This window comes from Balearica regulorum, chromosome 8 (assembly GCF_011004875.1).
Source record: "Balearica regulorum gibbericeps isolate bBalReg1 chromosome 8, bBalReg1.pri, whole genome shotgun sequence".
NCBI lineage: Eukaryota > Metazoa > Chordata > Aves > Gruiformes > Gruidae > Balearica > Balearica regulorum.
In genome coordinates, this window is record NC_046191.1 from 29,502,076 (window position 1) to 29,514,341 (window position 12,266).

At 55.0% G+C, this 12,266-nt stretch overlaps 1 protein-coding gene across 2 annotated transcripts; it reads left to right on the forward strand.

Annotated features, from left to right (window-relative positions):
- Positions 1-916: 916 nt before the first annotated feature.
- GLUL (glutamate-ammonia ligase) lies at positions 917-11,824 on the forward strand. Of its 2 annotated transcripts, none has more exons than XM_075760355.1 (7): positions 917-937; positions 6,217-6,407; positions 7,693-7,854; positions 8,124-8,270; positions 8,726-8,853; positions 9,028-9,227; positions 10,119-11,824. In XM_075760355.1, exons 2-7 carry the CDS (start codon positions 6,242-6,244, stop codon positions 10,435-10,437), a joined length of 1,122 nt encoding a protein of 373 aa, XP_075616470.1. In that variant the 5' UTR covers positions 917-937; positions 6,217-6,241; the 3' UTR covers positions 10,438-11,824. The 2 variants fall into 2 exon arrangements, with proteins under 2 accessions (XP_075616470.1, XP_075616471.1); XM_075760356.1 differs by lacking the exon at positions 917-937 and adding an exon at positions 4,847-4,975.
- The last annotated feature ends 442 nt before the right edge of the window (positions 11,825-12,266 follow it).

A 12,266-nucleotide genomic window follows, 5' to 3' on the forward strand; every position in this document is an offset into this window, starting at 1 on the left:
ACCAAAAATCAAAACCAAACAACAAAACCCAACCCTGCCAATGCACACTGTGACCAATTTCCAACTGCAGGGAAAGGCATGCGCTGAGCGTTCCCTGGGATATTCTCCACCCTTGTACAGAGCAAACCGAGCCAAGCAATTTCTAGGTCTCAAATCCCTCCTGCCCCTGACGTTCTCATCTTCCAGCTTCCCCTGGTCGCTTTTGAAGGCGAGCACGTGCTTGTCGGCGGCGGCCCCCACTCGCTGAAGACGCTTGGCCTCTGCGCAAGGCCTGCACGCGTGCGGGGCAGAGCCGGCGGGAGGTAGGTGCTGCCTGCCAGGGCTGCTGCCCGACCGGCCCCGAGCTGGCAGCGGCAATGCCCCCTCTGCAAAGAGCCCTCCCCGGGGGGGGGAGCTGGGGTAGGGGGCTGCTGGGGGACAAAGCAACGCTACGGTTTCCTGCGAGGGGTGGCGAGGTGGGCATGGGGCACGGCGACTGGCACCGAGGCGGCTGAGGAAGGGGTGGAGAGGGAGGTGCAAGTGACTGCGGGGGGGTTGCACAAGGCTTTTCTGGCTGCTGTGTTCCCAAGGCCCCTCTTCCCCTAAATGCGTCACGGGTGGGTATTGCAGCTGAGCTGCGTGCGAAGGGAGCTTTTTTCTTTGCGTGTGCCTCTGCGTGTTTGTTGTTTTTTTATTTTATTTTATTAATTTGCTTTCCTAAATTGCCCTTCTGTGCAGCCCAGGTAAATCTGCTCTGCCTCCGAAAGCCCTCTGGTCACTAGCCCTCGGCTACCCTTGACCCTGGCAGCATCTTCAAAGGCAGCATGGGCCTGCTGCGGAGCGTGCAATGTTTGCTCACTTATCGGGGGAGCAGCTACCGCCTCCCTGCCTTGGGGGGTTTCGTCAGCCTCCCGCAGCGCTCCAGGGGAGACCGGTCAGCCACCGCTGCTTGCACAAGGTCAGTCCCCCGGCATCGATGTTTCCCCCACCCTACGGCAAGCTCCCTGTCCTCAGTCCATGACTGCTGTTTGAGTCTTATCGGGGCAACTTGTTAATTAAGCACTTGCTCATCCCACTAAGGCATTAGGTTCATTTTTCTAGCCCTTGCTAATGATGGGTGAAAGGGGCTGCATCTCCAGTTCCTCCATCCCCGTGAGCCCTTCCAGGTCCCAGTGGCGGTGGGCAAGCCGTGGTGGGTCCAAGCAGAGGCAGCTGTGCCCAGCGGTGGGCAGAGATGGAGGCGATGCACCATCAGGACATCCAGCCCATGCCTGGTCTCGCTTGGGTGTGCTTCAGTTATCTATGCGGGACCTCGCAGCCCAAAGCACTGTCCTAGATGTGTCTGGAAATGGTGTATCTGAATTTGGGAACGTCTTAGCTGTTGGGCACAGGAAGAGGAGAGATGCTGAAGATGTCCCTGCTCATTGCAGGCGGCTTGGACTAGGTGACCTTTAAAGGTCCCTTACAATACAAAATATTCTGTGATTCTATGCTCATCCTTCCTCCCTCCCAGCTGTGCCATTGCTAGAGGCTGGGGCATTTTGGGTGCGTCAGGCCTCCTCCTAGGATCTAACGGTCACAACAAAATGGACCATTCCTCCTCTCTGTGTGATAGCTCTGTTTAAAAAAGAAATCATTGATTTCTATTTAAGAATTTTTTTTTTTTTTTTTTTTTTTTAGTGCTGATGAAAGGCAAATGGGTATCTGGGCTTAGTGGACCAGGTCTGCTGTCTGTTGGGGCTGAGATCCCGTGGGTGGCCAGCTCTCCAGCTGCAGGGTCTGCAGTGAGGGGCCACTCTTTGAGATGGCCCCAAGGTGCTGGGAAACCATCCAGCACTGCAGGAGCAAAGCCAGTGGCCACCTGCCCCAGGGCCTGAGCTGCAGGGAAGTTTCACATCCTGCCTTTTTAACCCTTGAATTGTCCCCTCTTTCCCCTCCTCCCCGTGGTGTGACACTTCTGCATTTTAAGGCATTCCCAAATTTATGTGGCTGCACTTTCAGGAGGTCCCTGCAGCCAGGCTGGGGCGCAAGACCTCTGCACAGAGAGAAGATTGCCTGGGGCAGCTAGAGGGGGACATGAGGAGAGATGGGTGGCACACGTGGACAGGGATGGGTCACAGCAGCCCCAGCAAGGCATGGTGGGGACGGAAGCCATAGCCCCTCACTGCTGGCTCCCGCGGGGCTGGGGTTGGACAAAGAGGTGCCAAGGTGGTATTGCGATGAGCACATATAAGAGGGGACATCTCATGCTAACCGTGAGAGACTCGACCGTCCTGGTCCCCAGACCTCTCGCAGAGAGACCGAGGACGTTGCTTTCTGCTGTCCCTGCCGGGTTTGCATTGCTGCCTTGGAGGCAGAAGGCTTCAGAGTCCAGCCCTGACCAACCCTCCCAGCTCACCAGGCGCTTTCCAACCCTGGCAATTCTGGCAGGATATAAACCGCTGCCGGAGGGAAGTGCCGGGGCAGGCGAATAAAGGTGTTCCCACGAATTAATAGGAGGAAGAAAGAAAAACATGTGCCAGTTGGGACTCGCCCCTGGAGCGGTGCGTTGTCTCTGGCAGGCTGGCTGCGCATTTAGAGCGGGGCCCTTTGAAGGCTGATTTAAATCCACTCCTGGGAGGTGTCACCTGTTGGCATCCTGCCTTCCCCAGCTTCCCTGATGAGGGTTTTGTCTCGTTGAACGCTGGTGACAATAAGGGTCACTGGAGCACGCAGCTGGGCGAAGGCACAGGCTCAGCAGTGTTTCCCAAAAGAAAAGAGGAAAAAAACCCAAACAACCCCGAAACAAAAAAACCCCAAGAAACCCGGCAGGCTGCAAGGGGAGAAGGGGAAGGTAAACAGGCGGTAAACAAGCCGCCTTACGCCCGGCAAGGGGCCGTTTCTCCCACCGCCGGCTCCCCGGGAGAGGGCGCTGGCCCCGCAGCTGCAGCGCCCGGCGCTTCTCCGCTGGCTCGTAAACATGTTGTGCAGGGAGAGGGCACGGGTGTGGAGTGCCACCACCCCACCCGGGGCAGGGAGCGACATCCTCCCACCCCAGCCATGAAACCCTTGCCCACGCTGGAGGTGTCTCCCAGGCAGGGGTTTGCTAGCCGGCGTGCATTCATCGGATGGAGAGGAGATGTTTACGTCGCAAGCTGCCTTTGCTCCCTCTCCGCTTCCCTTCGGGGTGGCTTGGAGCTCAGCGGGTGAAAAGAGGAGCTGCTCGATGGCACGAGAGTCACCCCACGCCGCAGGGACTTCCACCCGTAAACACCCTGGGCTTGTTTGCAGCCACCTCAGGTGGCCAAAGTTTCTGGGAAATTTGCAGGTAGCAAGCGCATTTCCAAGAATTTGGAGCTATCGGAGCTGTCAGTGTCCCGATTAAACAAACCCTCTCAGCAAACCTAGGGAAAAGGGTTGGGCATGGCTTTACGTTGCCTGTGGCACGACAGCTCCCCTTTATGGGAGCTATTTTGGGTCTCTCCTGGCTCGACGGGGTCTCAGCATCACCTCCTGCCTCCTTTTGCTTCAGCTGTGCCAAGATTCAGGTGACCACAACTGAACTTGGTCTGAATATGAGATCCTGAGCTAATTTCTGTGGGTAAAACACAGTATTTGTTTCTGCGCTGAAACCTTTGCTCTATACGTAGGAGGTGCAGGAACTGGGGGAGTGGGGGAAAGCAGTTTCTGTTGTAACACTTGGTGACTTTGCCTTGCCCAAACAATTCAAGGAGGTGAAAAGCACCTGAATTTCACCTTTTCCTGGATAGCCTCGGGGGATGAACGCACACTTGTGGCTGCTGCAAGGTGCTGGTAAAGAATGAGCTGGGTTGTCCTCGAAGGGAGGGTGGGGACTGGCTCTTGAGATGGGCAATAAATCAAGGTGAGGCCTTAGCTAGCACTTCCACCTCCTCCTGGCTGAGGATCCAGCTCTCCCTGGCCACTTTTCCCCCAGACTTTGGCTGTAGAGAGGCTGTATCTTCAGTAGGGTGGCCGTGATGGTCCGGAGCATCCAGCTTCTGGAGGGATAGCAATTTTGGTGCCACCCCCCCTTGGGGCTGACATGGGGCAACCCAATATCCTGTCACTCCAAAGCAGGCGTGTGGGTAGCGTGTGTTTGGCCTGGTACCCGTGTGTGCGTGCAGGCGTGTGCACACAGCGGCAGCTCCTTCTGGTAGTGCTGGCATCGCTCTCCTGCGCCTTGGGTCCGGGCTGGGACGTGCGGAGGGCTGAGCAGGAGCGGGGATGGGACAGCGAGCGAGCTGTGGGGGTGGAGAAATACTGAGCAGTGCCTGCAGTTTGTTGGGTGCCCCTTGTCACCCGGGTGCCTCTGAAGCGGGTGTTCCCGCACCCATGGTGGGGCTGGGGGATTTCTCGTCCTTCACATGATCCTGTGCCCTGGAGCGAGGGTCTTGGCTGCAAATCCAGGTGCTGGAGCCTGTTACCTGCTGCAAGGGGCAAAGCCGGGCATTGAGCAGGCACTGCCCGAGCCTGGGCCCAGGGCTTGGGGGGGGCTCCAGTTCCTCCCTCTCGTTCCCCGGTGCCCTGTTTACCCAGGGCGGCTGATTTCCATCCCTGTGAGTTATGCAAAGGCGGCCGCTAATGTAAACGCCGCGGAAAGCCCTGGATCTGCTCCCGCCGCCGCTTTCACAGAACTATGCGAGACGAGGGGTTATTTTTTCGGGCCGGGAGGATTGCAAAAAGGACCCCCCAGCCCCCTCTACTTTCTGCCCCCCCCCCTCGGCGAGGGGCGGGGGGGTGTCCCTCCCTCTCTTCCCGGGGACGGGGGCTGGGGCAGCCCGGCCGCGGTGCTGCCGCCGGAGCAGGAGGAGGCGGGGTGGCGGCCCCCCGGTCCCCCCCCCGTCCTGCCCCCGGCCCCGTCCTGCCCCCGGCCCGGCCGCCGCCGCTGCCCAATCAGTGCGGCGGGGCCGGCGCTGCGGCGCCATAAAGCGGCGGCGGGCGCGGCCCCGGGAGCCGAGCGTGGGAGTTCCGTGCCCGCAGCCGCCGCCGAGACCAGGTAACGGCCCCGCGGGGAGGGGGGTGCCCGGCCCCCACCGGTGTCTTCCCCGCCGCAGCCCCTCGGGGCGGGGGCAGCTCCGCCTTGTGCCGGGACTGGGGCTCCCCGGAGGCTGTTTGGCAGCCGGCGGACAGACCTTCTAGGGGAAAATTCCTGCTTCGCTTTTTAGCTTTTTTTTCTTTTTTTTTTTTTTTTTTTGGGGGTGGGGGGGGAGAGCAGCTCGAGTTTTCTCTTGAAAACAGATGGTCTTCGCGGTTTTTGGTTTTGGTTTTTTTTTTTCCTTTGCAAGGCTCTTTAGTAGTTTCTGCTTGCTTAAGTAAATACGGATGCCTTCCTCCCTGCCAGGAGATTCACGCGTGGGTGACGCTTCTGGCAGTAGAGCGGGGCCGGTGGGGAGTCCCCCGGGGCGAGCGGAGCCCCCCGGCCAGCGCCGAGGAGCCCCGCCATAGCAGGCTGGGCTGGGGGGGGGGATGGTCCGGGCAGCCCGAGCCTCCCTGCAGAGGGGCAGGGTGTTGGACGGGCTTTCCAAGTCACTTCACTTTTTCAAATAATTTGCGTTTCTGAGCTCCCGCGAACACGCGTGGGTCCTGGCACACGTGGGCTGGCTGTCCCTGGGAGCCCAGCTCCGGGCAGTGCTGGGCTTGGTGGGGATGCTGCAGGTCTCACCGCCTGGGACCGGAGCCCCTCTGGCCTCCCCATCGCTGCCCGGAGCCTGCTGCCAGGGTCACCCAGGGCTTGGTTGCGCTGCCTGTCGCTTTCTGCTGGCTCCTGCCCTAGGCAAGGCCTGTATATAACCTCAGCTGATCTGAGAAGGCAGCTGGGGCTGGCAAGCACTCCTTGCTGAAGCAAGTATATTAAGAAAGCCCCAGCTAAGCTTTCCTTGTGCGTTATTGCTCCAGAGCGGTGGTGAGCGTGGAGGTGAAAAGTTCAGAGGGCTGAGGAGAACTTTTGAAGGCTGTCACTTGGTGGATGTGACCTAGGTTATTGACAGGACACGGGCAGGAGTTTGGGTATTAACGGGATACTTTGAAGGCATCGCGTCTGGAGCAGGGCTTTCCTAGCTGCTTGCGTCTGCCTGAGCTGCTGTGTTTTCTGCCTGCAGAACGGCATGGGACTGCTGGGGACGGCGGCCAGCCCTGTGGCCAAGCTGTCCCGTGCTCCTCCCTGGCTGGGGAATGAAAAATCTGGGAGCGCAGGGAAGGGCTCACGGTTGGGGTTGGTTTTTTGTATCCTCCCTGCAGGAACCCCCTCGTCCGGTCTGCAGCCATGGCCACCTCGGCGAGCTCCCACCTGAGCAAAGCCATCAAGCACATGTACATGAAGCTGCCGCAGGGGGAGAAGGTCCAAGCCATGTACATCTGGATCGATGGGACGGGAGAGCACCTCCGTTGCAAAACCCGCACGCTGGACCATGAGCCCAAGAGCCTGGAAGGTGAGAGGGCAGGTGCAGGATTTGCAGCCCCTTGCTGGGTGGAGAAAACATCTGTGTTTGGCTGCTCCGGAGACAGGATGCCATTTCTCTCTTTTCATGGCAGAAGGATGGTATTTAGGGGAGATGTTGCTCCATCCCCCCCTTGCAGTTACCTCCTGCCCCAGATACCCCAGGGGAATGTTTCCAGTTCTCCAGATGTGGAGTTTCGGTGAGATGCCCGGGGCTGGGAGCTGGTCCCTGGCACCGGCCCCACTGCAGAGGGGGCTGGGGGCTGTTGGCAGGGGCTCGGTGGCCCATTGACTCTCAAGTACTCCTTTTGGCCGGAAGTAGTTTGGCAGAAGAAAGTAGAGGGGAAAGAATGGAGCTATCCGGTGTAATTAAGAGCTTGTGTCCCTCAGAACAAACAGTCCCAGCTTACACAATAATAGCATTAGGATTTTCCCCAGGTTGCCATGGTGCTGGCTGGAGACAGTTATGAAATGAAAATACTGTGTGTGACTGAGCAGAATTCTCTTTTTTTTCTTCTTTTTTTTCCTTTTTTTTTTTTTTTCCCCTTTCCTTTCCCCTTTTCCCCTCTAAGGGAGTGGTTGGCACAGCTCCTTTGAAATCTTTGTGCTTCCCATCCTCCCACTCCTCCCCCAGGATATGGAGGAGATAACATTGCCCGGGTGGAGTTCTCCCTGCTCCCGCTGTGCCTTGAGGGCAGCGCACAGCCAGGAGGGGTGGGCGAGGGGGCCATGCCAGCCATATTCCTCCTCCTTATGAGACTCCACCTATACGTGATTTACTTTCCCACCTTCTCCAGGCCATGCAATGTGGATAAGGGTATTTTGTGGCTCCCCTTGTTCCTACAGCTTGAAGGTGTTCCGTGCGCTGCCCTCTCCCAGCTTGCCCCGCCACCTCTGCAGGGAGACCGGGTGCTCTGCTCATCCCCGTGGTTGTTGCGACGTGGGAAACATCCTCGGTGCTGCTCGGCTTACTTGAGTTTGGCCAGCAGCCCAGCTCCTTGTGTTTCCCAGGGTGGCTGGGGAGTTGCACTCCCCTGTTTTTTGCTTGTTTTGGTGGTGGTTGTTTTGGTTTCTTGTGGTGGTTGGGCTTTTTGTTGTTGTTGTCTTTTTTGCTTCCCCCATTTGGAACAAAATCAGCTGAGCTGGGATCAAACCTATTGCAGGCCTGTTCTCTATAAGCATCTTCACCTCTGTAATGCTGGAGGGTGGCAGGGAGCCCATTTTCCTGCGGACCAGGGACCCTGGGTCACTGTAGCTTGTTCCTCTCTCCACTCCAGATCTCCCTGAGTGGAATTTTGACGGCTCCAGCACCTTCCAGGCCGAAGGCTCCAACAGCGACATGTACCTGCGACCTGCTGCCATGTTTCGGGACCCTTTTCGCAAGGATCCCAATAAACTAGTTCTCTGCGAGGTCTTCAAATACAACCGCCAGTCTGCAGGTGAATGGACCTTCTCCTGGCGGAGGTGGTGTTTCTGGGGAAGGGAAAGGGAGACCTATCCGAATGCTGTTCATACCCTTAGCATCATGGATGACACAAAAAATAATCCCTGCCCCAAAAGTAAAAGGCAAACAAAGTGCTGGTGGGGAAGAAGGGGCTGGTCCTGGCATTCTTCACCAATGCTGCTGGGACTCAAACTGTAAATAAAGTGGAAATGGGGAATGGGAGGTGGAGATGCTAAAAAGTCTCATGTTGCTTTTCTGTTCTAGAGACAAATCTCCGACACACCTGCAGGCGGATTATGGATATGGTGTCCAACCAGCACCCTTGGTTTGGGATGGAGCAAGAGTACACTCTTCTGGGGACGGACGGACATCCATTTGGCTGGCCTTCCAACGGCTTCCCTGGACCCCAAGGTAATCTTTTGGGAGTCTGCACTGGACCAACTCAGGAGCGTTTGAACTGTAATCTTAAGTGCTTCAGGCGAGCCGAAAGATTCGAGGTCTTCCTAGAACTGAAGGTGGACAGTAGCAAGCAGGATATTAGCAAAAACTATCCCATGAAATTAAGGTCGTTACAGAAAGGTTAAGATGGTGATTGGCCGCACCCAAATTTGCTGCTTGGTTTATTAGTCTGCAGGTGACTTAACTCTTGCCCAGCGTGACAGATTGCAAGCCCAGACTATCAGAGGAACTTGCTGTCCATCTGCTTTGCTAATGCTTCCGTGCAAAATGGATTTTGGGGCTTTTTCCACACATCACATGCCTTTGGAGAGTTCTTCCTTCTTTGTGTTCTGTCTTCACTGAGTTTGAGCCTTTTTTTGCTTTCTGGAAACTCATGTTCCCCTTGCTGTTTGCCTGTGCTGTTGCAGGTCCGTACTACTGCGGCGTAGGGGCAGACAAAGCCTATGGCAGAGACATTGTGGAGGCCCATTACCGAGCGTGCCTTTATGCTGGTGTGAAAATTGGAGGAACCAATGCAGAAGTGATGCCAGCCCAGGTAAATTGTTTTAGGTGCCTTGTGGAATGAGATGGTACAGAAAAATCCCAGGCAGGGGGAGCTTTTTGGCTCTGAGCCATGTAGTTTTATCAACAATCAGAGCATAAATGCGTGGGAAGTGTCTCACTGCGAGTGTCTCTGCACCACTGAGCCAGCGTCTCCTCCTTCTTGTAGTGGGAGTTCCAGGTGGGACCATGCGAAGGGATTGAGATGGGCGATCACCTCTGGATTGCACGCTTCATCCTCCATCGGGTGTGTGAAGACTTCGGTGTCATTGTGTCCTTTGATCCCAAACCCATCCCTGGGAACTGGAACGGTGCTGGCTGTCACACCAACTTCAGTACCAAGAACATGAGGGAAGATGGAGGTCTCAAGTAAGTTTTTTTTTTTTTTTTTTAGATGGGCTTATAGCATCCTTTTGCTAGGCAGCGGGCTGGACTTGGTAGCCGTGAGCTTTTTGCAGAGCTTTTGCCCCCGTGGGAGATGTCACTCTGGTGCTTGGCGTTATGTTTGAGCCTTTCTTCTGGATTTTTTCTTTTTTTTGGTATTTTGTATAATGATATGCTCTCATCTTGGTGTTAGGTGGTAAATTCAGCCAGCAGTACAGCTCCATCAGTGTTGATGGAAGCATGGGTGGCCAAGATGCAGCTATTCTTAACAGGCTGTCCAGCCTGTGGGTTTTTGGTTGGTTGGTTTGTTTGTTTGTTTTTTTAATAACCACGATGAAGGAGAAAGACCATTTGCTTCTGTGTAGGCCAGGCCGTGGAAGGTAACGCTGTGTTTTCTTAAACAAGATCCTGGAAACGTTAAAACGCTCGTTCCCTTGTGGGCCTGATGTGCGGAGTGCAGGCAGGGACCTTACAGCACTGGGTTGCAGTGGAGCTCTAGGAAGGGATTCCTCCTGGCGGCTGCGTTTTCTTGCCTTAATCTTAGTGATGCCCTGAGATAATGAACCAACCCCAGGTTCCTCAGGGCAATGTGTCTGTGGGATTTGGCCATGGGTCAGACTGGTGGTGTCCCACACGCAGCACTCCTGAGGGACCTTCTCAGGCTATGGGGATCCTTTCGCAAGAACCAAAGTAGGAGAGGAGCCCTGTGTTGAGATGGTCAGAAAAATGGGGTGTAGGGCATAGGCTTCATGATGAAGTGTCTTGGGGACAGCGATGAACCTGCTGTGGCTTGGATGCAACAGTCAAGAGTGGCTCAGCTTGTACCGTCCATCAGGCACTGACTGTGCCTTCCCCTCTTCCTCGCTCCCTTTGCAGGCACATTGAAGAGGCCATCGAGAAGCTGAGCAAGCGTCACCAGTACCACATCCGTGCCTACGACCCCAAAGGGGGGCTGGACAATGCCAGGCGCCTGACGGGTTTCCACGAGACATCCAACATCCACGAGTTCTCCGCTGGCGTGGCCAACCGCGGCGCCAGCATCCGCATCCCCAGGAACGTGGGCCATGAGAAGAAGGGCTACTTCGAGGACCGCCGGCCCTCCGCCAACTGTGATCCTTATGCTGTGACAGAGGCCCTCGTCCGCACGTGTCTCCTCAACGAAACTGGAGACGAGCCTTTTGAGTACAAGAACTAAGCAGACTGCGCCCACAAACACCGCCTTCCCCCCGCACTTCCCGCACCCCTAAACTTCCCTTCTAGATGTAATCCCAAGGGTACAAGATAACACATTTTGTGTCTCAGTAACTCTTGTTGTCTTGAGGTGGGGAGGAGGGCAAATTTAGTTTTATCAGTGTCTGTTTGTCATTGACTCTTCAGAAGACAAGAGAAGGAGAGGGGGTTAGAGAACTTTTAACCACTGTTTTATTTTTTTGTCTAATTCATGTGTACATCTGATGGGATCCAGTGGCTTCCAGGGACAGACTACACACACAAAAAGTGAGTAGGAGAGTGGAAAGCTTAAAATTATAGCTGACTCCCCCAAGAGTCAGATTTGGGGGGGTGTGAGCCCCACTGCTGGCTCTCTGCAGGCTAATGGTTTTCTAAGGTTGGCGCCCTTCTGCGGAGAAGGGAAGACGGGAGATGCGATGGAGCCCCACGTGCTCCTGCCTGTATGGTGTGGTGGGGAGAACTTCACCCTCTAGCCACTCTGAGGTTTCTGGGAATCTTCTGGCATTGAGCTCAGTGTAGGAGCGTTGAGGAGAACTCTCGGTTCTGTCACTAGAAGTCAACTGGTCTCTGGCTCATAACACAGAGTGAAGTAGTATTTTTCTATTTAAATATAAAAACAACAAAAAAAATATGAAAGTGTTTTTTTTTTTTTTAAAAAAGAGATGACGTTCCAATGACTCACCCGGCTAGAGCAGGCAGAGCTCCTGAGGATGCTGTTGAAGGGCCTCCAGGTGGGACTGAGGGTGAGCTTTGGAGGGCTTGATGGAGGAGACTCAGATGAGAGTTGTTTCAGCGTGGAGTTTGCAGGAAGCGGTTCCCAAACCTGGGAAACCTGCAGAAACATGTATTGCTGTAACTCGAGCAGCTGCGACGTGCTCACGAGCGTGTAGATCACCAGGAGGAACCTGTCCTGAGCTAGGAGTTGACCGGTCAACTTAACTGCGTTCTGGACAGAGCTGTGGGTGGTGTTTTACCTTTCCAGCAGGGCTAGCATGTCACTAAAGCAGGGCTTTTGATAAAGGAGAAAAAAAAAAAATGTTTTAGGTGATTTTTTTTTCATAATGTTCTTAGTTTCTAAAACTAAATGGTTTTACAGAGACCGTTGATGTCACTGTTGTGTCCTGGCTCTGGGGCTGCCCACCATCCAGCTGTGATGGGGGCTAGGAGAAGGGAGAGGCCACCCATCCCTCCCGGCCAGCCCTGGCACCTCCCAGCTCATGCTGGGGGGTTCAAACGTTCCAGGATTTTACACTTGGGTATCTTAGATGGTGCCAGTTATATTCTGTTGCATTTGGACTTCTTCCGAATAGTTTTTTTTATAATAAAAAAAGAAAAAAAGAACAAAACCTTAATGCTGACTTCTGCCTCCTTTCTGTGATTCATCCTGGCAGCTGCTTCTTGTATGTGTGTTGCTTTCACCATTTGGAGGGAATTTGACCCTGATAGTGGGTAGGCTTTGGCTTTTCATTTGTGGGTTGGGTGTTTTTGGGGTGGGGGTCTCACAACCCATGTGTGCTCTCCAGAACATGGGGTTTTGTAGGTGGCTGTTGATTCTCCAGTGAGTGATGGTCTAGCTGTGACTGGGGTTGGGGTTCTTTTGATATGGGAAAGGGACTGGGTGTCCCTGGGGAGGGTTATGGGGTGCATCTCCTCAGCTTCCTCCACAGAAATTCTATGGGATGTAGAAATCCCCCAGAAAACAAAATTCTAGGAAGCTTCTTGGGGTGGGAAGGGGGCTTTGTGGAAGAGAATCCTTTCCCACTCTCCCTGTGGGGAGGAAATGCTGCTCATCCA

What these genes read in the sequence shown, in the direction of transcription:
- GLUL (XM_075760355.1), top strand. Translation starts at nt 6,242, where the DNA reads ATGGCCACCTCGGCGAGCTCCCACCTGAGCAAAGCCATCAAGCACATG. An exon ending in CGGCTTCCCTGGACCCCAAG is followed by an intron (nt 8,271 to 8,725) that starts GTAATCTTTTGG and finishes GTGCTGTTGCAG; the next exon opens with GTCCGTACTACTGCGGCGTA. An exon ending in AGGGAAGATGGAGGTCTCAA is followed by an intron (nt 9,228 to 10,118) that starts GTAAGTTTTTTT and finishes CTCCCTTTGCAG; the next exon opens with GCACATTGAAGAGGCCATCG.